This window comes from Leishmania mexicana, chromosome 9, assembly GCF_000234665.1.
Source record: "Leishmania mexicana MHOM/GT/2001/U1103 complete genome, chromosome 9".
NCBI lineage: Eukaryota > Euglenozoa > Kinetoplastea > Trypanosomatida > Trypanosomatidae > Leishmania > Leishmania mexicana.
The window spans coordinates 112,232-137,587 of record NC_018313.1 but is presented as its reverse complement, the minus strand read 5'-3'; the positions used below and the strand labels follow the sequence as shown (position 1 = coordinate 137,587).

The following is a 25,356-nucleotide window of genomic DNA, read 5'->3' as shown; positions in this document are numbered from 1 at the left end:
TGCACGTGCGCCACTGCTGCGCACACTCGGTGCATGTGGGGTGCCCCTCCCCCTCCCCGACTCTGTTTCCTCAACTGAAGCGCAAGCGAGAGAGCGCTTGATGTGCTGCGTATCTTTGCTTTTATGAGTGTGTGTGTGCATACTGCTGCATGCACGTCGTTTACCATGATGGGGTTTAGCGATGCAGAGACCCACACGCACATCGCAACACCACGAGTGAGGGGAGTGGGGAGGGGGGAGAGAGAAAAGTGAGCCACTGACAGCGGTAGGCACACCAGCCACCTACCACCGTCGCCGTCCTCCCCCCTCCCCCCATCACACGCACCCCCTTTCTCGAAAACCCCAAAGACACGCACAGACGCACGTGGGCAGAGCGGCACACCTCAGCGCGCGAATGGAGGGGGGAGGGGAGAGAGGTCCCTTGCGTGAGTGGCTACAGGCATTTTTTGGCCTGCAGCGCCACCAGAATGTCTTCTGGTGTCATGACCGCGCCGTCGCTCCCTTCGCCGCCGCCGCTCCGTTTTAGCAGCGCCGCTACGGCGTCTACAACCTGCTTGTACTTGGTGGCCATGCCAGCCAGCCGACGCAGCTTCGTGTTCGCCTCCTCGAGCAGTCGGTCTCGCTGCTCTAGCGACTCCCACGACTCCTTCGCAACCCGATCGCGCGTGCGAGTTTGTTCCTCCACCTTAGCGCGCCACACATCGACCTCGCCGCGGTGCCGCGCCTCCTGCTGCTGCTGCTGCTGAAGCGCGGCCTTCACCTCCTGATCCTTTTGCTGGAGTAGTTGGCGGAGCTGCTGAAGCTGCGCTCCTCGTGCCGCCAAATCCTCGGTGAGGCGAGCCATGCGTGCGGCTTGCGACGAGGCGCCGTTGCCAAAGTACGTGCCGAGTCCGTCACTGTCCTCTCCGGTTGAGGCCGCCTCCGTGCGCCGCTTGTGACTGCTGATGTCTCCGTTGTCGTCTGACACAGCGTGCGGTCGTTTCAGACCACTGGCGCGCTGCATCAGCTGCGCCGTGGCTGCCTCCGCTCCTGCCACCGCTGCTGTCTTGTCCGCCGCCTGCATCAGCTGCAGTGCTACGCGGATGTCTTTGATGTTCTGCTGCACCGTGGCAGCCATCTCGGCAGACAGCAACGCGGGCTGCTGACTCGGCAGCACGCTCGCACGTCGGCTGCCATCCTCTCTGTTCGTGGACAGCGCTGATTGCACAAAGATGCGGTGCTCCGCCTCTGTGAAGACATCCTCCGCGATGGCCGACACGGCAAACGGCTCGACGCACTCGCCAACGTAGACGGCCAACAGCCACCGCTGTCCTTCGTCAGCCGCTGCCGCCGCAAGGCCCGCGCCAGTTGCAGACGCGCTCTTGCTATGGCTCGCCTCCGCCGCCTTCGGTGCTGGCTTCGGCACAACACCGACGACACGCCCTACGCGGTATCGCTGCGACACGTCCGCACCACCCCTGTCCACTGGGTTCGTCGGCCTTGGATCGTTGCTGCTCTGCTGTTGCAGTGCCACCATGTTGGCGGCTTGCACGTACTTGTTGTCGTCGAGCAGTGCCTTCTGCCGCCGCGCCGGCACGAGGACGCGCACGAGGGAGTTGAGAAGAAGTGTGCGGACGTGGGCGTCCGTGAGGATGGAGCCCACGACGGGGCCGAGAAACGACGTGGCCGGCGCTGATGACGACGCAGGGGCAGTAGGCGACCCGTTGGCAGATGATGATGCAGCTGCAGTGGTGTGGAGGAGGAGCTGGGCAGCGAGCGAGAGCACGCCCTCGATATCGCCGCGGAGAAGCTGGCACTCCTTCGCCAGGGCGTAGGCTGCAGGCATCACAGCAGTATCCGGAAAACGGACAGCACGCGGGGGTGTGTGAGAGGGCAGATAGAGAGTCGCGCCGTAGATCTATGCGTGAAGTGTGAGGGGGGGGGGTGGGAGTTGAGGCCAGAGCGTGGAATAGAGAGAGAGGACACGGATTGAGTTGGGCAGCCAGACGCCTACATGCCTGTGACGACGCCACCGCAGCACGTGCCTCCCCCACCACCATCACCATCACCACCGCCATCATCTCTCTCTCGCGCGCCATCGTTTTGCTTTCTCCTTGTGCTGCTTTCCCTTCTCGGAAACGGAAACACGAAGGAGCGACACACCAGCACGTGGGCTGGTGCACCGTTGGTGGGAGTTGGGGGATGGAGGGTGGTGGTGGCGGCGGCGGCGGCGGGACTGCGGGTGAAGGGCGGAGGACGATACGATCATCCTATCCTCTTTACAAAGTTTCAATGTCGCGTTTCGGTTGTGGTCTCCCTTCTTCAAAACGTTTGCCCCGCGCACGGGCCCGATGGCCGTTGCACTGATGCTCGTGAGCTGTGTGAGCTGCACTGCACGAGTGCGGTGCGTGTGCGGAAGCGCGCGCCTCTCCAGCGAGGCTCCGCGGCTGACACGTGGCCGGAAAAGGGCGGCTGTCCTTGTCGCCGGCCACCCTTGTTGCTCCTTCGACCGCGCACGCGCGCATCATCCTTAGCGGATCTCGCTCGTCGGTCGTGCCCGACTGGGAGCGGTGTAGAAGAGGTACCCGATAAGCCACAGCAGAGACACCGCGATGAGGCCACAGGTCCACAGGAAGTACAGGTGGTCCGCCCCGCCATTGTCGCGCAGATTTACGAAGTACCGCACAAACCGGTTCGGTGCAAGACGTGCCAGCACGTTGGTGCGCTCGTACGGCAGCTCAACATCTTCGTTCTCCTTCTCGAACTGCCGCTGCCACGCGGCGGTGCGCAGCCGCTGCGTCCCGCCGGACTCTCCGAAGATGGACGCGTACGGGTCGCCGTCTTTGATGTCGCGGTAGTCCGTCATGCGCTGAAAGAAGCGGCGATCCGCTGAGCCTCTCTTGGCGTGCAGCTCACGCAGCTGCTGTGTGTACTCGCGGTCCAGCTGCTGCTGGTGCGCCATATCCGCCGCGTTGGCGGAGTTTGCGTAGAAGAGCTGCTGCGATATGGTGTTCTGCTGCGCTGGTCGGCCGCTCTTGAGCGTTTTCGGGAAAGCCATCTCGGCTTCCCTCTGACGCTGCACCGAAGACTGCAACGGCCGCGTTGACGTCGACGAGAACGCGCCAGCACGCGAGAGCGGCGCGTCCGCTGCCCTCGCGCCGACATTACCGTCCCTGCTGCCGGCTCCGTCGAGTCCGCCTTTCGATCGCGCGGCGGACTTCTTCGGACGCGTTGCGTCGAACGTCGAGTAAAACATCGTGCGCCTCTGGAGACTCCACAAGGGAAGGGAGCTCGCGCTTGCGCACGACGATGCCGCCCCACAAACAAGGCGGCGCCACGACATGGGACTGACCTCGATGCGTGCGTGGGGAGGGGGGCACCCGATGGTACAACCGCGTGGTTCTCACATCAACCGCTGTTTGCTTACCTGCTGCTGGCGTCGGCACGCAACCCTTGCACTGTATACGTGAGACTCTTCTGAAGTTCTCAGTGCTACGCATGCGTGTGTGCGACACGGCGGCGTGAAGCAGAGCCCCACTCGTGTCGTCACCGCAACACACGCGCGCACGAACACGCACAGGGATGAGGAGATACGCCGGAGAGATGGAGGGAGCAACAAGGAAAAGGTGCGAAGCACAAGAGTGAGCGAGGGCGCGTGGGGGCAGGGGGGGGGAAGGCGGCGGCGGCGGCCCATTAGGGCTCTGAGTCACCTGTTATCGTGAATCGCCACCGCACCATAGGAAAGGAGAAGGACGGAGGTGCGATGCGGACGCGAGAAGCAAAGTACCGAGCTGCATCCCCCCTATCTCTTCCCCTCTCCGGCGAAGCGCAACGGACGTTATGGTGCTGGCGTGCATCCCGGGAGTGCGCCGTGGCATCACTCCTGCCCTCCTCCCCCTTGTCCATCGCGCACCCAGGCGCATGCATCTCGCAAAGACGTCCTATACGTTGTTCGGGTGTTGCGAGGAAGTCGACGGGACAACACGGCCGCCAGCCTGCTTCAATCGACTGTGCACACACACACACACGGACACGTACAGCCATACACCGACAGACGCATCAAGCGCCCCAGCCATGATCACGGTCATTGTTAGCGCAGGCCACTGTTCACTGACGCCAACACAGGAGCCAGCACCGGCGCCCAGACACGCTTCATGTCGCACTCTCTCTCCCCCCACACAAACGTGTGTATGAGCTTTCTGTGTTCTTGTATGTAGGCTGCTCGAGGGCAGGCGCACGGTGCAGCCTGGCTTCGTTGTCATCACGGATTCTGTGCACCACGACTGGCAGCACAGGAAGCCCTGCTCCCGATGGCGATATTGCGAAGATACTTCGCGACGCATGCGCGGAGTGCGTGGCGCTCCTCGGCGCAGCTGTCACGCTGCAGGTTGCGGTTGATCTGGCCGGCTTCAACGCACTGCCCATAACGCTTCGACTCGTTGGGGCACTTGCTGTAAGCCATGCCGTACTTGGATCTGAGCTCGCGGTCGATCACCACGTCGGACACGTAGAAGTTGCCCTCCATGCTTGGTCGCGTTCCGTTTCGTCACCGCGCGTCACGCCTCTCCCTCTCGCCACGACTGCATGCCCCGCTCTTCCCCCTTCTTGTACAGTATACCGACAAGGCTGCCCGCGCACACTTGACAGAGGTCGCGCAACCACCGGTGTGATTGGCGATGTCAAGTGCAGGAGACGAGGTGTCGAAGGATGTGTGTGTGGGAGGGTGAGGGAGGGGGGGGGCGAGTTTTGATGGCAGTGGCAGCGGGTAGAAGCACCACCAGAAGCAAGCAGCGTACCAAGAGAACAAAGTCCGCACGCGCAGTTACGTGTGTGTGTGTGTGTGTGCGGGATGTGCGAGTGGGTGGTGATGGACTTCGTCGTCGGTGCTGGCGTCCACATGCCGAATCAAAGGGGAAAAATCGGCAGCAGCACGGAGGAGAGCACGAGTGAGCAGGACCACAGAACAAAGGGACGGCGACGGTGGCGGCGGCACCGGCGAGGAGGATAAGGAGCGCGGCCAGTCCAGGCTCACAGGGGTACCATTAGCCGGGGAGTGGAGTGGAGTGGGGGGGGGGGGAGGGGAGGGGAGGAGGAGGGCCAGCTTCACAAGCTCCGCTTCGCCATCGTTCACTTGCCTTCGTATAAATATGTACTCCCTCGTTGTCGGCACATGGGCAACGTCGAAGCACGCCAAGACAGGCGCTGGCAGAGAGATGCAGAGGCTATGGGGGAGAAGAGGGGGAGGAGGAGTGGGACGCACATGTGCGTCTCCCGCTCCCTATATCCATGCAAGCCGCAGCGGCGCACGCTACGGACCACAAACACACCAACGCACAAAACGGCGGACAGAGGCGAATAAGACAACGAGGCTGAGAAGTTAGCACAGCGGAGAGCATACGCGTGGGCGTGCGTTGGGAGACGCCTCGCCTCCCTCGTACACTCACACACACACACACACACACACACACACACGACCACGACGAAAGGTGCTGTGTGGCGGTGATGAGGGCTACTATACATGGATCGACGGTTCGTTGGGCTGCCACCACTCGCACCGACGCCTCTTCTGTCAGGGCGACGTACTGCTGGTCAGCATTAACACAATCGCGCTGTAGCCGCGCTGTGCCGCGTAATCTTGCGCGCGCAGCCCAGTGGTGGACGCCACGTGCGGGTCTGCCCCGTGTTCTAGCAGGAAGCGCACCGCCTCCTCACGTCCGAAGGCGGCCGCGAAGACGAGCGGCGGCGCGCGGAAGAGCCACCGCTGCTTGAACTGAACGCCGTTGTACCGCGCCGGGTCTGGCTGCCCGAGGGCGTCGATGCTTGACGCGCTTCGTAGGCATGCGTCGAGAGCCGCTACATCACCGTCACACGCTGCGTGGAAGATGTCGATGGCGACGTCTTCGCTGCGATACTGCTCGCTCGGCACACTGGCGACGACTTTGCAGGCGCGGTCGCGAAATTGTGCGGCAGTGGCGTCAGCGGCAACCTGATTGTCAATTCTCCGCTGGAGTCGCCCCGCCTCCTCTTCGCTAAGCAGCGCGTCAGTTTCTTGCAGGAGAGCCTTCTCTTGCTCGAGGGTACTCTGGTAGACGTGCACGGCAGCAGCGGCGATCTGATGGTGCTCGGCCGTGGTGTGCCGGCTTTGCAATGCGTTCGGGTAGGGCAAAGGGCCCATAGATGTCGCGGGGGCGGTCGCGGACATAGCCAGCAGGGGGGGGGTAGAGCTGAGGTGTGACGAGGAACAGCGTGCCTGTCTGCGAGCCTGCGTGTGCGCGGAGATGTACGACGTAGGCAGAGCGGTAGCAACGTGTAAGGGAGGTGCGGTCGGTGAGAGGAAGGGGCGGGGTGAGGTGGGGGGGGGAAGTAGCAACGCAGATGAGGACACCGGCAGCTTAGGTTATCAAGATGCAGACAGCAGCAGCAGCAGCAGCGGATCCTTGGCGACGGACCCGGCAAGACCCAAGCACAAGCGCCACCACATATGCATGCGCCCAGCAGAAATCTTTTCCGGCAGAGGCGTTGGTTATCACTTAGCTTCGAAACGGACTCGCCCCCCCTCGCCCTCCACACACACACACACACAGAACCAGACTACTCCCTCCCTCTTGCTCTGTGCGTGCACGTGTACGTGTACGTGTGCGTGTGCGTGTGCGTGCACATGCGTGGTGGGGCTGTGAAGGGAAGGAGCGAGCTGTTGGGCGTTGGGTGGTGGTGGTGGTTGGGAGGCCGATGATGGCGTGAGAAAAGATGGTTACCGAACAAGACAGCAATACACCCAGGCACGTGCATCGACACATCGGGGGAGGATGGTGGTGGCGGCACAGACGGAGAGCCGCGGCAGCTTGCGCACCTCTACGCGGTGGCCCTCTTCAAAGTGGACTCCGCCGCCACAGCGGCGGCGGGTGCGGCAGACTTCCGTGGAGCTGCTGCCTCCAAGAGGGAGAAGTGCCTCGCCATCTCGTCGCTGTCCTCGATGCCGGCGAAGGCGGAGGCTGGTAGCATTGTCGCCCATTCCTGCCGCTGCAGGTAGCCAGGCGACACAGCGGCGTTGTACTCCTCGGGGTGCATCACGGCGCTGCCGTACCGCAGCGCTTCCGCGTACCCAGGACCTTTCACTATGCCCTGCGGGTAGTACGCCGTGAGCTTGGCGGCGGACAGACTGCGCTGCGCCCCTTGCCACAGCTTGAGTGGGTAGGGGTAGTTTCTGCCTAGGTACACGCCGTGCATCGCCTGCATGCGCTCCGTCAGCACATGTGGGCGGTGTATGTACACCGGTGGCACCTTCGACAGCTGCGGCAGCCATTTCTTTACGTAGATGCCGGTCTGGTCGTGCTGGTGGGCGAGGTAGTACACGTTTCGGACAGGCTCGCCGAAGTCGTCCAGCATAAGCCCGCAGCTATACGCGTAGTTTCCGTAGCAGACGAACGGGTCGTAGTCGAGGGAGCAGCGCTCCATCCACTCAGCGCCGAGGCGCCAGTCTTGTCCGTAGCCACGCGTGAGCAGCCACGCCAGAGCCTGCCGCCCCTCCTGCGCGACGAAGCCTGTCCCTACCAACTCCCGCATCGCGGCATCTGCGAAGGGGATGCCGGTCAGTCCATCGCACCACCGCTGCACCACCTTACGGTCATGACGCCATTCCGGTACGTCGTCCGTGTGCTCGGGGTGCGGCCCGTACGAGAAGAAGAGCCGGTCGCCGAAGCGCAGGCCCATCCAGTGCCAGTAGTCCCGCCGAGACAGCCGCAGCAAACCCTCGCGGAACTGCTGCTGCACAAACGCGTCGCGCTGGTTCGCCTGCGCGAACTCCCGCAGTACTTCATAGTACTTGCGCGGGGACAGGGCACCGAGCGCGATGTACGGTGACACGCGTGCCAGCTTCTGTGAGTACATCTTCGTGTTAGTGCGCCGCTCGCGTCCGTAGCGCAGCAGCGACGTCACGCCGCCCTGCGCCAGCCAGTCCTGCAGGCGTACCAGCGCCGCGTCCTCGCCGGCGTCCGGGTGAGACGACTGGGTGGCGATCACTTCCTGGAAGGCGAAGTCTGTCCCGCGGGCGGCTGCGGCGCTGTAGCCCAGGTCTTCGAGCCGCGGTAGCGCCCCCCGCAGGACGGATGGCCCCGCTCGCCCGTACCGCTCGTTTTCCGTGGGAAGCAGGGCAGCCGCTTGCCAGGTTCGAGGCAGCTTCGCCAGCAGCGCGGTCGCCTTGTCGTACGGCTCGGTCGGCCGGATCGTGCTCACCGTGACGTCGTCGTGGTACCACCGCTCGCCTTCCTTCATGGCGGCCAGCGGTGTCGGCAAGTCGTCGAGGTGCACCAGCGTCGACTGCCAGACACTGTGCACCACCGGCAGAGCAGCCGCGGCGCGGCAGTGCGAGGGCAAGTTGCTGCCGCGGTGGTATGGATGCTGGCCACCGACGCCGCAGCTCGCGTGCTCGACGACGGCGATCAACGGATCGTCTTCCTCCGCTGCGGAGCCACAGTGTGCGTCAAGTGGCGTCACTGATGCTCCTTGCCCAATTTCACTCGCCACCACCGTCTCGTCAGCCACCTCCTCGCGCGACACCCACGTCCCCGCCTGGAGTCGACGCACCATCAACGCTTGCACGCGTCGCTCGTGGGGGGCGTACTGAGTCGTCATGAGAACATCCATCGCCCGCAGCTCCACGGCCAGGCGGGGCACGTGCTCCTCTGGCCGACCACAGCGAACCAGGAGAGGCACATGCAGTGTGTCCTCCAGCTTGCGGCGCAGCGCCGCGACCGTATCAAGCAGGAACTGCGCCCGCTGAGGGCTCTGACGGAAGAAGCCGCCGACAGTGCTCGGCTGCGCAAAGGTTCGGTAGTCGAGTACACACACACCAATGACGGGAACTGGGCCGCCTGCCTCTGCGGCGGCCGCCCTGGCGCACACCGAGGCGAATGCCAAGAGCTGGTTATCGTGAACACGCAGGTCCGTGGTGGAGAAGACGACAAGGACGCAGCAGCCGTGGCGCTGTGTGCCCGCAGATGGGAGTGCTGCTCGCATGGCATCCGGCGGCCGCAGCTGCGCTTCTGGCGCTGTGCAAGGGCCAAGGTACAGTCGATCCTGCTCCGCAAGATAGCTGTGCCGGTGAAGGAGGTGCGCTGTTATCCGCGGTGCGACCGCCAAGGCAGATGCTTCGCTCTCTCCCCCGCGACAGTGCAGCAGCAGCTGCGTGTCCGCCGCCACGCCGCCGTTTCTATCGGGGATGATGAGGGGTGGCATCACCACGTCGGGCGTGTTTTGCAGTCGTACGTGGCGGCCCTTCAGGGAAGCGAGCAGCTGCTCATCACGCTCGACATCGTCTCCGAATTCGACGCCGTCGTCGTCTCGGCGACCACTGTCTGCTCCCATTTTCTGCTCTGCCTGCTCCCAACAACGTGCCGATGTAACACCAAAGTCAGCGTAGAGCGCGCCCACCTCTTGCGCCAGATCAGTTGCAAGCTCAGCGGCATCTTCAGCCAACGCAAGCGGTGGCGCCGGGGAGCCCCATGGAGGCTTGCTTGCGAACATGCCGCCGCCGTGCGAACCATCCTCTTCTATCGCTGCTGCCTGGTCGACTTCGCCGACCGGTGAGTCCGAGAGCGGCGGTGTAAGTCCTTGAGCGGCGGCAAGGAGCGCGGAATCGGTCTCGACTTGGCGCATGTACTGCTGGTACTCAGCCCATTCCTCCGCCGTGATCCCGGCAGGCGACGCCGAAGATGCGGGCGGTGGTGGCGGTGGCAGCGGTGGGACTGTTGGCGCGGCGGATAGGTGGACTGCTGAGAGTGAGCGACGGTCGCCGTCCATGCCCTCGTTGAGCCGGGGAGGTTCACAGAGGTCCGCCGCCGCGCTCGACGCCGCTTCCGTGGGGACATCCGTGTTGGCACTGTTGTCGCCGCTGCCACGCCGTCGGCGCACCCGCGTTGCTGTGAAGAAGGCGCGTCGTGCGCCTATGAGGGTGCCACAACCGTGACTGTGTTCATTTTTCCACAGCACGGTACAGGACGCGGCTGCGTGGCAGCGATGCGGGGCAGAGCGTCGAAGCGACCCGACGGCCGTTGTCACCCGTGATACTGGTAGGCGGCCGAGGGACTGCATGGCCACGAGCTTCGTTCACTGCGGTACCGCCTGTGCGGCAGGAGGAGGGGGCGGGAGGGGCGACGGGGCGGGCAGCGAGTGTATCCATGAGCTGTCATGGTTGTGCGCGCATGCGTGCATGTGCGTGTAGCGAGGGCAGAGGGGGGAGGGAGGGAGGGAGCAGCATACCTTCGTGTGCGTGTAGACGGCGAGGGTGCACACCGGAGAGATGACGACCAGGCAGGACTGTTGCCGCCCAAGACAGCGCAGGCGGCAGGACTGGATGGCAAGCAGCCACCTCCTGTGCTTGCATGTATATGTTTGCGCGCATGGATGACATCGCCGAGTCACGAAGCATAGAAAGAACAGTGCCAGGATGTGTGCCCCCCTCCCTCCTTCCACGTGTTGCGACGCCTACGAGCCTGCCACCGGGAGACGGCACACACACACACACACACACACACACACACACACACACAGACACACATACACACACACACAGGACACACACGCAGACGGCCATGCTCTGCCTGGTGGAGGTGCGGGGGAGGGGGGGGCCCTGCATGCCATCCCTCGTTGACATGCCGCCGTGATCCTTTTCCGTGCGCTCCAGCGAATCAGCCCGCCCCTCACGAGTTCCGCGCATCCCTCTGCTCGTTGTCTCCGCGTCCTCTCTGATCAGGTGATGGTGGCGTCGCGCGCTAGGTCGCGGCGGCAGGTGGGGCAGCTCTGCGACTCCATCAGCCACCGCTGCACGCAGTTTTGGTGGTAGCAATGACCGCAAGGAAGCGAGAGGAGGCAGGAGCCGGGCTTGACACCGCGCACGCCCCCCCGCTCGGCTCCCTCGTTGGCTGGCGTCGTATCGCCCATCACTGCTGCGGCGCTGTCGTTTTCCTGGCTTGCCCCCTCCGCCACCGCATGCGACAGCTGCAGAGGTGTCGATGGCAGCGCCGCCGTTCCTCTCGTCTCCGTCTTGGTTTTCGACACGCGACCCTCTAAACAAATCGCGCATACGCTCTCCGTGTCGTCGAGCGGCACTGGCGTGCAGAGAAGCTGCGGCTGTGAGGAGTAGAGGGGAAGACCAAGGCCGCGGCTGCTTCCCGATGCTGTGACGGTCGTGGCGCATCCACTGCCCTGACCGCTGGTGCCACCACCGCTATAGACGAGCACGTTCCGGTACGTCTGCCCCGCCGACGGCCACGTAGCACCACGACTGCTACTCGTGCGCTGCAGCTCGAGTGCCGCCGATGACGCCGGTGACGTGGCCAGCGGCGTCGCGATGGAGGCGGTCGACGAGCAGCCGTCCAAGATGGACGTACCCGTGCCTCGAACGCCGCAGCCAACGAAGAAGTTCTGGCTGTACGGGTCGGGTATGGCGACGCCGACGCTACTCGCCGGTGGGGTCGTCACTCCGCCCGTCAAGGAGTGCCAGCTTACCTCCGGGGCTGCGAGGAAGACTGTCATGGGCACCGCCGGTGTACATGGGAACGTCCAGTACGCCGGGTTCTGCACTGGTTGCGCCGTGGGGGAGGCGGGGCTCCGCTGCAGCGGTGGCGTCGCCGACGCTCGCGGGTCAGCAGAGGCTTGGCCTGTGTGCTCAAGCGCGGCCATCTTCGGCACGGAGGGGGTGTAGGGTACGGGGCTCGCGGCGGAGATCCTTCGGTCGGACGTCGGAGGTGCCGGCGCGGCTGCCACACCGGAGATGAAAGCCCCGGGGTCACTGGCGTTGACGGCTGCGCGGGTGGGTGATTGGCACGGGCTGGTCGCAGAGAAAGAGGTAGAGGCGGGAGCGATGGCCGGCTGCACCCCGATGGGGATAAAGGTAACGGTGCTCGGAATGCCGCTCCCGCTCGTATTGCTGTGATTTTTGTGCGCATTGCTTCCGTTACTGATGCTCCTGAGGCGCATGTGCGGCGGCGGTGATGGTGGTGTGGCCGTGGCCGGGGATGCAGAGGGGGGCACACGCTGGGTGGAGGTGAATGCGGCTGCCATCACTGTTGCAGCCGTGGCGGCGGTGGTGGAGCTTCCTCGTCTGCTCTTGTCGTAGTTGGGCCTCACACCGACCGTGTTGATGGACGGGTTTGTTGCCGAGCTAGAGCGACGTCGCGGTGGTGATGGTGCGACGAGCAGCATCGATGACGGCGTGCCGCGGCCGCTCCTCGGGGTCAGAGGTGTCGAAATCATCAGCCCCTCTTGCAGCGACAGCTGCACGGGCGCATTCGTCGGCGACGCAGTGTCGGTGTCGGTGTCGGTGGCGGTGGTGGAAAGAGGCGTCTGCGGCTGCCCTGGCGCCTGATGAGGAGTTTCCTGCTGGGAGGCCATCGAGGGCGGTCCACTGTCCACTTCCTCGTGCGATGCTGCCCTTGGCGGAATCGATGGGGCTGCTGCTGATGCCGGTGTCGTCGCTTCCGTGGCGCTAGGAAGAGGGTACAGGGCACACACGCCTTCTGCAAAGGAAGGGAAGGGCGGCGCGTAGTAGTGCACTGATCCCGCTTGCGACGCTGCTCCGCCGGGATCACGCGCAGGCGTCAATACCCACGATAAGGATGCGTCACACGCTGGGCGCGGCTGTTGGTGGTGCGCTTGTGGGTGTGGGTAGAGCGAGGTCGTCGAGCAACGTCGGCCCCTGTCCAAGCGGGCGTCGGAGCGGCTGCTGCGCTCGCTGCCGCTACCCGTTCCGTTGGTTGTGGCCGTCGCCGACGTCGCTTCTTCGGCATTGGACTGGTGCGCTGACGTGGTGTTCACCATGAGCGAGTTCTCCGGCGTACCCTGCGACAGGCGCGTCGTTGCGGTCGAGGAGGAGGATGTGAGAGGGTCAAGCGCCGAGTCTTCGTCAGCGCTGCGGGCGGCGGGTGCGGCGTGAGCGTGTACGGTGCCTGACTGGGCACTGCCATCACTGCCGTTGCTGATGCGCAGCGCGACGGACGGAGTCGGAGGTGAGGACCGGTCAAACGAATTGATGATTGAGCAGCTTCTATTGTCAACGCGGTCCGCGCTGGCGTCCGGGCAGCCATCGTTAGTCCCGTGCAATGTCGTGCTGCCGTTGTGCAACGGCGAACTAGGGAAAGGGCTGAGACCCAGCAGCGGCGCCATGCACATCGGTATAGACGCTTGCGGAGACAACGTCGCTGCGGTGTTGGCGACGAACGGGCTTAGTTGCGGCGACACCGTACCGACAGCAGCAGGTAAGAGGACGGTGGACGGTGTGACGCGCTGCTGCGTTGTAGACGGCGGGAGTTGGCTCGTCGCCTCGAGCTCCCTGAGCTCCCTGGCCAAGGATGTCATGAGTGGCGGACGACCACACTCCTACGGTGCAGCGGAGCCCCCCACCCCTGCACAAAGCAAGACAAAGTCTGCCGTACACGCCCAGGCACAGACGTACACACGAAGGAGAGACTTAGTGCCAGCGGCTCATGTGGGGCTCTGTGTCTCCTCCCACTCTTCGAGCTCGGGGAGGAGGAAGGGGGGAGGGAATGGGAATGGGAAAGGGGTGGCGTGCTTGGAGGGCAGCAGGCGAACAGGCGACAGATAAATATATATACGTATAGTGCTACGAAGTGCAACTCGTGTGGTTCCGTGTATTCTGCCCTCCCCCAGCGTGCAGGGGTTGTGTGTGTGGGGGGGGGGAGGGAGGTCTACGCGTAGGGCACCAACAGACTGCTGCTTCGATGCGTACCGCAACGTTCTCGGTGACACACATCCTCCACATCATACACAGCCGATAACAGACCCGCACCATGTCGTATGCCAGTTGCGCGTGTACGTTTGCGTGAGTGGCGGGAGGAGGAGGAGGAGGAAGAGGTGGTGGAGGAGTGGGGGGGGGGACCAGCGTGCACCCGCACCCGCACGTACAGACCAAAGGTGAAGGAATCGAAGAAGGGGGTGGCGGTACAACGAGGGCGAGAGCGATGCGTATAGGGAGGGAGGGAGGGTGCGAGGGGGTTTGCACCGCGGCTGTTCGTCCTCCCCCCTCCCCCCTCTCTCACCGCTTTCGCGTGCGATTCGCTCTTGCACGCGCACGTGCGTGTGTCGTGTAATACTGACAGAGGCACGCCACGCTTGCCTGAATTTGGAGTAGTGGCTGCAGTGGCGATCATACCACCTTCTCAGCGTCGCTGGGGCGACGGCAACACGTTCTCCACACGCGCAACATGCACGGCGGCGTGGCAGGTCTGCTGCATCATATCCCCAACATCCTCCTCTGTGCGTCCGCGACGCCTCTTTCGCCCGTCGTCTGTCGAAGCGCCGGCCGCCACCGTCGCGGCACCGTCATCAGCGAGCAGTTGCGACACCGGCACCGCTGCCGTAGCCTCGGTAACACACGCGCACGAGGCTCGCAGAAGGTGTGCCGCGCCAGCGTCCCCGTAGACGGAGCGAGAGAGATGCACGGCGCACCGCAGCACGCCGCTGCGCCGCCGGGTTGCACTCATGCGCTGTCGTTTTGAGCGCATGGCTGCCGTGGTAATGGTACTTGTCAGAGGGACAGCCGACGGTGAGGTACCCTCGGCGTCCCCTCCCGCTCGCGCTGCCGCCGTTTCCCCAACCGCGGCACTGTCGATGTCCTGCCACACGGCACTGACCAGAGTCAAGGCATTGGAGCCCGCGTAGCGTACCCCACCAAGCAGTTGCCAGTACGCACGTATGCTGCGCAGCACCGCCTTCGCGTATACCTCCGCGGTGGCCGAAGTCTTCCAGATAAACCGTTCTTGCGGAGAGGTGGAGAGGCTTCCTCCTTCACGCCCGCGCTGCCGTCCTTCCCTTTCGGGCCACGCAGCGGCCCGCAAGGCGACATGGAGCACGAGAATGCAAGGACGCTCACGCTTCGCGCCAACGCGCACCATGCGGATGTGATGGGTTTCTCTACTGTTCTTCGCTGGCGCGTGGGGCCTCAACACTTCAGAATCCCGAAGAAGAGTGGCAGAGAAGGGAAAAGGCGGTGGTGGTGGTGGGGAGTGGACGTGATGTAGAAAGATGATGGGAGAGGGTCTGCAGATCCAGAACAGGCAAGTGACAGCGCGGCTGCAGACGCCGTTGTGGGATCGCTGCTGCACCACCGGAATCGCCTTCACAAGGTCAGGCGCGAACGCCCAACACCCGACAAGCGGATGCGCAGAGCCGGCACTCGGCACAGCGCATGCGCGCATCTTCCATTGCCGCCGCCTACCCCCGCTCTCTCCGTACGAGACCGAATCGGGCGAGGAGCGGTGTAGAGCAGCACTAGTAGAGAGAAGGGGCAGAGACGGGGAGAGACAGGCGGGCGGCGCGGAGGCGGCGGCGGCGAGTGGGGGGAGGGGGCGGAGGTCGGATAGGATTCTCTGCTGCTGTCCTTCTTCGCATGCGATGAGGAGCCGCGCGCGCGAGAGAAAGATAGGACATTCGAAAGGTTCTCTGCGAACAAAGCATGGACACAGAGGGACGAACGCCTTCCCCACCACTGGTACGCCCACACAGACGCACACGATGGAGCAATGTGAGGGAGGGGGAGGGGAGTGAGGGGGGGGGGCGGAGCACGCGTATACATGCACGCATACCCGCCTACACAAATACATATCCCGTCGACACACACACACACACACACGCGAAACACTGACAGCAATAATTTCATGATCGCCTCCACCGGGCTGCAACACGAGCGACAGCAGCCGCGGCAGGCGTTACAAACGCCAACGAGGGGGAGGGGGAAGGGGAGGGGTGGGGGCGGTTCGGTGATGCGCTTGTGGACCGAAGAGGGAGAGGGAGGGTCGGGATGAGGACGATGAAGAAGCGGAGGGAGAGGGGGGAGGGGAGCAGTAGCAGCAGCAGACGCGCGCGCACACAGCGCATGGAATGATGAGAGATGAAGGGAGAGGGGAGGGGAGTGAGGGCGATGGTGTGTGTGTGTGTTAGGTGGGGAGGGGGTGGAGGGGGGCGGGGCGGGGCGAGGCGAGAGACGGAGTCGACCCATCAACCACAGCTGCGACGTATCCCACTCCGCTGCTGGTTCTTCGCCCCCCTCTTCCTGTCCATCCGTGTGCGCCGGCTTTCTGTCTTTCCTATTCCTAGTTGCCGTTTAGCTGGAGGTGCTCGTCACGCCGTCGTCAGAGACGGACGTCGCTGTGGCTGCGGTCGCGCTAGGAGACCGGATGTGCACCTGCAACCGGTGCTGCTGATCCCACAAGAGAGTCTGCGTCTCCTCATGTCGTTGAAGGAAGCGAGTGGCGCAGCGCGCGGCCAGGTGCTCGAGGATGCCCTGCTGCGGCACGCCGAAGGCTGTCATCAGCCGACGGTAGATGTTGTGCAGCTCCGACGCGGCCAGCGGGCGGAACAGGATCTTGTAGCTGGAGTAGAAGTAGTAGACCAGCACCCGCACAGAGTCGTAGCTCAGGTCGAGCGCGACAGCCTGCCGATCAAACACCGCGCGGAGCAGTAGGTCTGACTGGGTTGAGATGGCGGGGCGCAGCAGCAGGTCGCTGCTGAAGTTGTCCAGCGCCGGCGCGCCACCCTGCAGCGCAGCGTTGTCTTCGCTGTTGCCTGACATACAGGCCACCTGTGTACTGCCTCCAGGGAGTGCGTCAACCTTCTCGGCGGCGGCGGTGGTGCTGTGTGCGAGTGGGTTGTCGCCGCAGGTCGGAAAGTTGCTGTGTCGCCCGCCAGTCGACTCGCTGGAGATGGGCGTAGTGGAAGCCGAGCCGCCGCACAGTCCGTGCGCCGCTGCAGCCACCGTGATCGCCGGCGGGACGACAACAAGCGGGTTGGTAAAGAGCAGGTCGTGGTGACGCACGCCGCTTGCTGCAGGGATGGCGCTACAGTTGTCCTTGCAGCCGATGCTGTTGCTCCCACTCTTGCTCGCGCCTGGAGCGGTGTGGGCGTTGTTCTGCCCGCGCCGTGGCCGGACAGTGCCGGCCGCTGCGGCGACAGATACCTCCGATGAGATGGGCGGCAGGGGTGGCGTCTGCGGCTCCTGGGGCGACATCTCCTTTTCAGACCGCGCGCTCGACGCGCTGGAGGACGACCTCGACGACCCCGAAACGCCATTGGCTGCTGCGAGATCCCGAGGCGGACGGCAACTCATGCGCTGCTGCGGCATCGCGCGCGACGATGCCGACCCGTCCGCGCCGGCGACGACCAGTGCTTTGTCCGGCGTGGAGGCCGGCACGACGATGGCGGTGGGCGGCGCGCCCACCGCCGCCACACCCTCCTTGCGAGCACCCCTTTTCGCAGCGCCAGAAGCCACCTGGCCCCCACCACTGTTTACGACGGAGATGAGATTGCTGTCGTTGCCACTGACAGTGGCGGCGCCCTCGCTATACGCGGAGGCCTCGCGCACAAAGGAGCTGCTGTCCAAGTCACTGCTATCGTACCCCATCCGCGGGTAGGAGGTGAGCAGCCGGTTGCACTGCGTGTAGCCGGTGTTGCCCAGCCCCGCCTCCTTGTCAGCCGCGTACTGCAGCTGCGCTTGCCGTGCACGGCGCAGCTGATCCGCCGCGAAGGCCTCCGCCTCCTTCAGAGAATGGTTCGAAGTATCCGTGACGACGTAGAGGTCCTGGCGAGTTGTGACACCGCGCAGGAACACCGAGTCGAACAGCTTGCTCTTTACATGCGGCATGCACGTCGTGCTCGGCAGCGCCGCCTGCGACACAGTGACCACGTTCGGACCAGCAAACACCCACATGCGGCCACCGTACACGACGTCAGGACCCTCGTAGCGGAAGCCACCATCCATCACTTCCATGCGCACGGCAGCGTCGGTGCACCAGTGCACGGCGTAGGACAGCAGCAGACGGCCTTCATCGCCGAGCAGGCGGCGCAGGGGTTCGTCGATGGGAAAGTTGTAGAGCTCCTCGATGGTGCTGAAGGCCATCTGCACAGCGGCGGCGACGCTGCGCGTGACGTACGATGTGGCGAGCGGGTGCACCTGCTGGATCTGGTAGGCGTGATAGCGTACCATCTGCCGAGCCAGGACATGGCCAAGACGCTCCGTCACCTCCACCATCTGATCCGACGCGAGGTCCCAGAGCTCCTCGCCGCGGCAGGGGCCGATGGTGAGCATGGCGAAGGGTGCCATCTTGGGCGCGTGCTTAGCGCCGTCGTACACCCGCGTGCATCGCACAATGATGTACATGAAGAGGACAAACAGGAATAAAACACCGATGACGGACGCGATAACAATGGTGTCGCGCACGCGGGGCGTGAAACGGTTGACCCGCTTCATACTCTTCAAGGCGATCTTCCATGAGAGCTTCTCCTTGAGGACGTCACGGGTGGTCGCATCGTCGAGAAATTCCGCCATCAACGGCCTACTGCAGTCTGTCTCGCCGTTGAACATCGATGATGCGAGGATCACCGTGCAGCCATCTGAGCCGTTGACGCTCACCGCGTAGATGATGTACGCCATTCCCAGGCTGTCCATCGCCTCCGGAAAGCCTTTCTTCCGAATGAGCCCATCCACGCTGAAGAAGACGATGCCGAAGCCCCAAAACGTCGAGTTTGAAATCAGTGCTGTCGAGGTCGCGTTATAGATCGGCTGGCGGAGGTCGACCCACCACATGTTGTGTGCCTCGTCAGAGCTGCTGTCCCAGCCTCGCATCGGCAAGCCCGGGCTTTTATACGGCCCCGTCAAGGCGAGTGCGCCGGTCTTTATGGTGGTGAAGGGGTCCTCCCGATACGCGGCGGCGGGGTCCGTGTGGTTCTCGGAGAAGCTGTTGAGCAGGTCCCAGTTTTTCATGAATTTCTCGTCCTCGAGTGGGTACACCTGCAGTAAAACGCCACCTGGCGCGGTCGCGAATAGGCTGATGTGGGGCGACGAGGAGGAGACCAGCTCGGCATAGTCGTAGAACTTTGGAAAGTACTGGCCAGCCACGCGATCGGCAGGGGTGTCGTTGAGATTCGGTAGCGACTGCATCAGCCCCATGATGTACCCCTCCACCCCGTACACGGCCGAGATGGCGCCAAGGATGGCGTCGCGAAAAGTTGTGGCGTAGGCCATGGCCTGCTGCTTCTCCTCTTTCCGGTGCATGCGCTCGAGTTCGGTATCCTGGCGTTGCAAGACCAGCATTGGCGTAAGAATTGTGACCAGGATAAGCAGCAGGGAGACCCAGACGGCCAGGATCGTGAAGTACACGCGGTAGCGCTTCGCGTGGCGTTTACTGCTCTGCTCATCCTCGGCAGAGTTGCCGGTGGGTATATGGAATATCTTCATCCTGCGCGCGCGTGTGTGTGTGTACGTGCGCCTCTGTGCCCACCGCTAAGCGGCACGGAGACCTGAAAATGAAAAGCAAGGGAGGGGAGGGAAGATGCAGACAGCAGAAGACTCAAACGACAACACGGCGGCGCACACACACACACACACACGCACGCACGCACGTGCCGGCTGAAAACAGAGGGAGAGGGGGGAAGGGAGAAGGGAGAAGGGGGGGGGACAGCAGCCACCACTGGAGCGATCACAGCCACGTCAATGTGTGTGTCTGTGTGGCACGCAGGGACACGATGAACGCTTAGGCGAGACTAAGGATAGAGAAAGGGGTCGTGTGGGGTGAGTGTGTGCGTGGGCGCATTGTATGCGACTTGCATGTATGGAGAGAGGCAGGTCGGAGGTGGGGCAGAGAAAAGTATGGGAGAGGGGACGGCGTGAGAGGGGGTGGCAGCGGTGAACGGCGGAGGAGGGAGAGAGGGCTGCGGTGACGGTGCCGCGTGCGGGTAGGTAGGAAGAGAAAGCACAAAGGCATCATGCTTACCCTCCCTCCCACACACACACACGCGTTGGTATCGGGCGGCGCCTTAGGGTGTCGTTGCTGTCTTGCCGATATCACCTGTTATGATGACGCGCGTCGTGCTCATGATACGGGCGTGTGCCACCTGCGCCATCACAACCGGTCATGCCTTCTGAAGGCTGCTGGCTATGCTCTTGCACAGACCCCAACCATAGCCCGCGCGGAGGTAAGCGGCGAAGGTTCGCATAATCATGCGTTTTACGCAAAGGAATGAAAGGGAGGGGGGAGGGGAGTGAGTGAGTGAGCCAATGAGTAGGGTGGTGGGACGGGGCGGAGGGCGATGTCACGATTCTGAGCCATGACGTTGCTCAGGCCCAATCGAGCACACACGCATTCGGACACTCACGAGCCCCCCTCCGCTTTCCCCCAGCACCAACGAGAGCGCTGTCACTCCCTCTCCCGAGCGTCGTCGCCACGTCGCACCTCGCTCCGTCCCGCATCGACGCCTTGTGGGAGGAGCCCGGACTTCATTCACATTCACCCATACAGCAGTGAGAGCATCAAACCACACAGTCACCGAAACAAATACGTGCACGTGCACGCACACACACACACACATACCTTATGCACTCCATCATACGTACACGAACATCACAAAGAAAGGGGAGGGTGGGAGGGCGTGAGGCGATGCAGAAGCCTTCTGCGCACCGCGCGCGCCTCTGCACAGCTGCTTTACTAACGCAGGCACACGGAGAGATCCAAGCACGACCACCACCCCAAGACCCATCCATTGTCGCTGAGCGACAGTTCTTCGCATCGGAGAGAAGCCTCGTGAAACCAGCCAGACACCCCAGTGAAAGGGCGAAGGCCTCTAGGAGACGTGTGCCTCACATACTTGCCCTCCTCGCGTCTTGCTGCCGCTAGCGGCTTAACGGGATGCCCTTCCGAAATTTGCATACACGTTCTGCGTTAGCGGTGTTTCGCGAGGAGAGGCACGAAGGTGAGGGGGTTGCAGTGCGAGGCGACGTGACTTCAACCGCTGCTGCACATACCGAATGACGCAGCGCGCGGCCAGGTGCTCGAGGATGCCCTGCTGCGGCACGCCGAAGGCTGTCACCAGGCGGCGGAAGATGTTGTGGCGCTCCGGCGCGGCCAGCGGGCGGAACAGGATCTTGTAGCTGGAGTAGAAGTAGTAGACCAGCACCCGAACCTCGGCATAGCGTACATCAAGGGTGATGGACTGGTAGTCGAAGGCGACGCGCAGGGCAACATCGAGCGCACGTGGGATCAGCGGCTGCAGCAGCGCACGTGTGACGGCGTCCCCCTGAAAGGCGAGGAAGTTCCGTCGCACCGCCGTAGTGGCGCCGCCGTTGGGGACACCAATGTCGAGGGAGCTCGATGCGTGCGACAGCGGCGGCGCCACCGACAGTGATGGCGCAGAGAATACGTCGTTGCCTTCGCTCTCGGTCGGTGCGTGGGAGCTTGCACTCGTGCGTGCGGCAGTGGCGATGTCAGGGCTAGTGGCAGCACCGCCATCAGCGGTGGACGAGGACGACACTGGTAGAATGACACGCTCACCGGCAGGCAAGTCCATGGCGGAGGCCACCGCGGTGTCGCTAGGACAAGATGCCGAGAAGGAGTTGGCGTTGTGCGGCGCTGCAGCCGCGGCAGCCACCAGTGCGGGGCGGCGCGTGTCGAGCAGCGTGAAGAGCTGCTGCGGCGGCAGCGGCTGCGCGTCTTCGATGTCACTGCTACCGCCCATGGGTGTCGCCATCGGGGAGATGTCTCTGCCGCCCCGTGCACCGGCGGTCGCCTGCACGGTGGTGGGCGGCGAGTATGGCACGTGGATCGTGGCGCTCTTGCCGCCGAACCCTTTGCCGCCGGTGGTACCGCAGAGGGTCCGTGAGCGCACCACGTTGACAACGCAGTGCGAGCGTGTGTCGATGCTGCACAGGCCGAAGCGCGGCAGTGTCTGCACCACCGCCTCGGACGCCGTGACGACATTTGGCGCGGCAAGGGCCCACATGCGGCCACCGAAGACAACGTCGCAGCCCTCGTAGCGGTACGTGCCCTCCAGCGATTCCACGCGCACGGCAGCGTCGGTGCACCAGTGCACGGCGTAGGACAGCAGCAGGCGGCCTTCATCGCCGAGCACGGCGCGCAGCGGGCCGTCGATGGGGTGGCGCTGCAGCTCCTCGATGGTGCTGAAGGCCATCTGCACAGCGGCGGCGACGCTGCGCGTGACGTACGACGTGGTGAGCGGGTGCACCTGCTGGATCTGGTAGGCGCAGTGCCGCTCCATTTGGCGCCCCAGTACCTGATCGAGCTTTTCCGTCACCTCGGCCATCTGATCCGCGGCAAGATCCCAGAGCTCCTCACCGCGGCAGGGGCCGATGGTGAGCATGGCGAAGGGTGCCATCTTGGGCGCGTGCGCTGCGGCGTCGTAGGTGGCTGCGCACCACAAAACGGCTGCGATGACAGCGGCGAAGATGGCGAAAAGCCCAGATAATACGGTGGACACGATGATGATGATGTTGGCAGGCGAGAGGTTCGAGCCGTAGTCGTGGCCGCGGATGGTGAGGAGGAACGGGTGATTTGGGGTGATACCCACGCTAGTGCCGAGCCGGGCAAATTCTGCGAGCTGCGTCGCCGTCGGGTTTTTGAGAGAGGTCGCAAGGACGGTGATAGCGTCGGAGGTTTCATTGTGGACGCTGAGAAGGTAGTCGAAGCTCCGCCTCTTGGTTGTGAAGTTGGTGAAGACGAACGGGTTTTCTTCCATAAGGCCGCTGATGTTGACCAGGGTGAACGCAAAGCCCCAGAAGGTGCTGATATCGGCCGACTCGTAGCTTGTGCGGTTGTAGATGGGCCGTCGCACAGCGAGGCCCCACTGACCGCGCAGAACGTCGGAGGTGGAGCGGAAGGGACCGACGTAGACAGCGCGGCCGCTGCGGATGGTCTCCCAAGGGGTCGGGTTGAAGTTCTGCGCGTTGTCGTGAGGGTCGAGGGTGTCGCGCCCGTACGTGGTTGCGTTGCTCGGCGAGAAGAAGGCGTACACGCCGCCGGGCTGTAGGGCAGTCATGGCGATCGCGTTTGTGTTGCGCCGGAGTGTTATGCCGATTTCGTCGAAGTTCGTGAAGTTCTGGTCTCGAATACGCTCCAGTGGCGGAGCGGACAAGTTCGGCAGAACCCGCATCCGACTCATGACGTAGCCCTCCAGGGCCTGACTGATGGCAAAGGCCTCGACCATGACCACCCTGTACGGTGCCACGGCTTTGTTGGCGACGGTGTACTCGATGTCGCGCATCTCCGCTTCGTAGCTCTTATCCATGTTGCGCAGCACAATCAGCGGCGAGAAGATGCCGATGAAGATGAGCAGCAGACACGCAACGAAGGCAACGATGCCAACGTAGAGCCGAGTCTGCCCCCTCAGAGGAGGCAGACGGGGGCGAACGACCCGCTGGTGTACAGCATCGTTGATCATCATGGCGGTGCAAGTCCCGACGGATGCGTGGGTTGCTGAGAGAGGGGGAGGGGATGACAATGGACGGCGCGAGGAGGAGGAGGAGGAGGGAGGGCTAATAACAACCCAAAAAAACCTACGTAGGCAGCCACACACACACACACATCAGATACACTCAGACGGATACAGACCTAAAGGAAAGATGCCCCAAGCAACAACGAAACTATGAGCAAATAACAAAACAACGGAAGCGCGCCAAGATGGCCCTCCCCTTGCGCTCGGTGTGCGTACACGTGGACGCGTCTGCTGCGTGCGTGCGTGAGAGGAGAGGAGGGGCGAGCGAAGAAAAGTACTGGACAGAGGCTACCCGTCCGATAAACAAAAGGATGCTCTGGTCGATGCGGGCAGCAAGCAAGACGCAGAGACAGTAGGGAGACCGTAGCAGCACTCGTCGTAGCAGCAGTGAGTGATGCACGGACTGCGACACCGACAGGGGTGAGCAGAGGCAGCTGGAGAAAGCAGAGGGGGGAGGAGGAGGGGGGTTAGCCGACGACGTGAGAGGAAACAACGTAAGAATAGATGGGAGCGCTGCCGTGACGGGAGACCCGCCCGTACAGAGAGAAGTGGGGGGGGTAGCAATACGGGCAGCAGTCACGGAAAAGCCAGCAACAACTGTGATGCTGCACGCGCCGGTGGCAACGGAGGCGGTGTGCCTGTGTGCCTGTGGATGGGTGGATGGAGTGGATGGCGATGGCGCTCCGAGGGAGGGGGAGGGTAGTCCGTATTCGGGGTAAACAGGGGGAGGGGTTTTGTTTCGTTTCGTTGAGTATTTTTTTCGGTGGGCGGTGGTGGTGTACGTGTGACCGAGCAAAGGGCGGCTCGCAACGGATGCGCCTAGAGGTTTGTGCGGGCGCACAGGCTGCGGTGTGACCGGATGTAAAGCGCAGAGAGGGGCACAGGGACAGAGGGAGACATGGACACAGAAAGGCGTGGCGTCATGGATGGACCGAAGTACAGTGGCTCTTGCTTTCTTGTGCACACATACACAGACACAGACAGGCCACCCCGTACTCAGTGTCTTGAAGACTGGTCTGTGTCGACGACAGATGATTTTGTTTCCCAACGCGTCAACGATTCCTTGTCACAGAATAGGCGTCAGACTCTACTCGAGCCTCGGCATGCCGTAGACCCATCCCGTGGTGTGAAGCAGCCGTAGGCCGCGCGTGTTACAGCAATGCGCACGCTCAGTTATTTGAGCACGGCTTCTGCCTGAAACACTGCCAATCACATAGATGGCACAGACGTGTTCAGTGTCGCGGGTAGCTCCGACGCAGCGCTATCCGGGACCTGAATCTGTGACCACCAGGGGTGATTCGGCATTTGGCAGGAATATGAGAGGGGTGAGGATGGGAGCTGCTTGGCTTCCGCCCAGAACGTGGTGTTGGTGATTGGTGGTGGTGGGGTCACGGGAGCCTGTGCCGCGACGCACGGAGATGTGTGCCACACCCACCCTCCCCCGTCATGAGGAGGGGCCAGGGCAGCATAACAGAAAGCGAACAACCACAGCACGAGGAAACCGAAACACGCATGTATATGGGCGGAAACCAATGAAAACTGCAAGCGAAGGAAACAATGCCAAAACGTGTGCGCGTGCGTGCGTGGGGGGGAGGGGGAAGGAGTTCGAGGCGCCAGCAAGTGCACTGCAAGGTTATATGTGCACTCGACAGACGGACGTGGGCACACGCGCAGACGCATGCGTCGTCGCACGAGGGAAAAGCCTCCTCCCTCCCCCCTCTTCCTCCCCCAAGGCATGCAAGCAGATGTATACGAAAAGTCAAAGGAGAGAATCGAAGAGCGCACACGTGCACGCGGAAACCAAAAGCCAGTGAATAAGTCGAAGGGCTTAGCATGAGAGGAGGAGGAGGGGCGTGTGTGGGTGACGGCGGTGAGGAAAACCCCGCTTCACTGCCGCTCGGCGCAGGGCCCCAGAACGGCGTTGAAGGGCATCCTTTCGAGCGGGCCACCTGCATCGATCGTGCCTGCATGACTGGGCACACCGTGCCGCTTCCCCATCCTGTAACTCCACTCTCCACATTCCAACCTCTGTTCACACACGTGCAGGTGCGACAGACACACTTTTCACCACCCCGACGCAGGACT

At 63.2% G+C, this 25,356-nt stretch overlaps 9 protein-coding genes across 9 annotated transcripts; all 9 read right to left on the bottom strand.

Annotated features, from left to right (window-relative positions):
* Window positions 1-433: 433 nt before the first annotated feature.
* Window positions 434-1,516, bottom strand: LMXM_09_0380 (conserved hypothetical protein; the record flags this gene model as incomplete). Its single annotated transcript, XM_003872672.1, has 1 exon — window positions 434-1,516. One exon carries the CDS (start codon window positions 1,514-1,516, stop codon window positions 434-436), a length of 1,083 nt encoding a protein of 360 aa, XP_003872721.1.
* A 993-nt stretch (window positions 1,517-2,509) lies between these two features.
* LMXM_09_0370 (conserved hypothetical protein) lies at window positions 2,510-3,037 on the bottom strand (the record flags this gene model as incomplete). The annotated part of the gene is made up of 1 exon (XM_003872671.1): window positions 2,510-3,037. The coding sequence occupies one exon, from the start codon at window positions 3,035-3,037 to the stop codon at window positions 2,510-2,512; it is 528 nt and encodes a 175-aa protein (XP_003872720.1).
* Window positions 3,038-4,240: 1,203 nt separating this feature from the next.
* On the bottom strand, window positions 4,241-4,504 carry LMXM_09_0367 (hypothetical protein; the record flags this gene model as incomplete). Its single annotated transcript, XM_003872670.1, has 1 exon — window positions 4,241-4,504. One exon carries the CDS (start codon window positions 4,502-4,504, stop codon window positions 4,241-4,243), a length of 264 nt encoding a protein of 87 aa, XP_003872719.1.
* A 1,044-nt stretch (window positions 4,505-5,548) lies between these two features.
* Window positions 5,549-6,181, bottom strand: LMXM_09_0365 (conserved hypothetical protein; the record flags this gene model as incomplete). Its single annotated transcript, XM_003872669.1, has 1 exon — window positions 5,549-6,181. The coding sequence occupies one exon, from the start codon at window positions 6,179-6,181 to the stop codon at window positions 5,549-5,551; it is 633 nt and encodes a 210-aa protein (XP_003872718.1).
* A 650-nt stretch (window positions 6,182-6,831) lies between these two features.
* LMXM_09_0360 (putative DNA photolyase) lies at window positions 6,832-9,633 on the bottom strand (the record flags this gene model as incomplete). The annotated part of the gene is made up of 1 exon (XM_003872668.1): window positions 6,832-9,633. The coding sequence occupies one exon, from the start codon at window positions 9,631-9,633 to the stop codon at window positions 6,832-6,834; it is 2,802 nt and encodes a 933-aa protein (XP_003872717.1).
* Window positions 9,634-10,725: 1,092 nt separating this feature from the next.
* Window positions 10,726-13,332, bottom strand: LMXM_09_0350 (conserved hypothetical protein; the record flags this gene model as incomplete). The annotated part of the gene is made up of 1 exon (XM_003872667.1): window positions 10,726-13,332. One exon carries the CDS (start codon window positions 13,330-13,332, stop codon window positions 10,726-10,728), a length of 2,607 nt encoding a protein of 868 aa, XP_003872716.1.
* An 821-nt stretch (window positions 13,333-14,153) lies between these two features.
* Window positions 14,154-14,888, bottom strand: LMXM_09_0345 (conserved hypothetical protein; the record flags this gene model as incomplete). The annotated part of the gene is made up of 1 exon (XM_003872666.1): window positions 14,154-14,888. The coding sequence occupies one exon, from the start codon at window positions 14,886-14,888 to the stop codon at window positions 14,154-14,156; it is 735 nt and encodes a 244-aa protein (XP_003872715.1).
* A 1,208-nt stretch (window positions 14,889-16,096) lies between these two features.
* On the bottom strand, window positions 16,097-19,225 carry LMXM_09_0340 (conserved hypothetical protein; the record flags this gene model as incomplete). The annotated part of the gene is made up of 1 exon (XM_003872665.1): window positions 16,097-19,225. The coding sequence occupies one exon, from the start codon at window positions 19,223-19,225 to the stop codon at window positions 16,097-16,099; it is 3,129 nt and encodes a 1,042-aa protein (XP_003872714.1).
* Window positions 19,226-20,664: 1,439 nt separating this feature from the next.
* On the bottom strand, window positions 20,665-23,220 carry LMXM_09_0330 (conserved hypothetical protein; the record flags this gene model as incomplete). The annotated part of the gene is made up of 1 exon (XM_003872664.1): window positions 20,665-23,220. One exon carries the CDS (start codon window positions 23,218-23,220, stop codon window positions 20,665-20,667), a length of 2,556 nt encoding a protein of 851 aa, XP_003872713.1.
* Window positions 23,221-25,356: the final 2,136 nt, after the last annotated feature.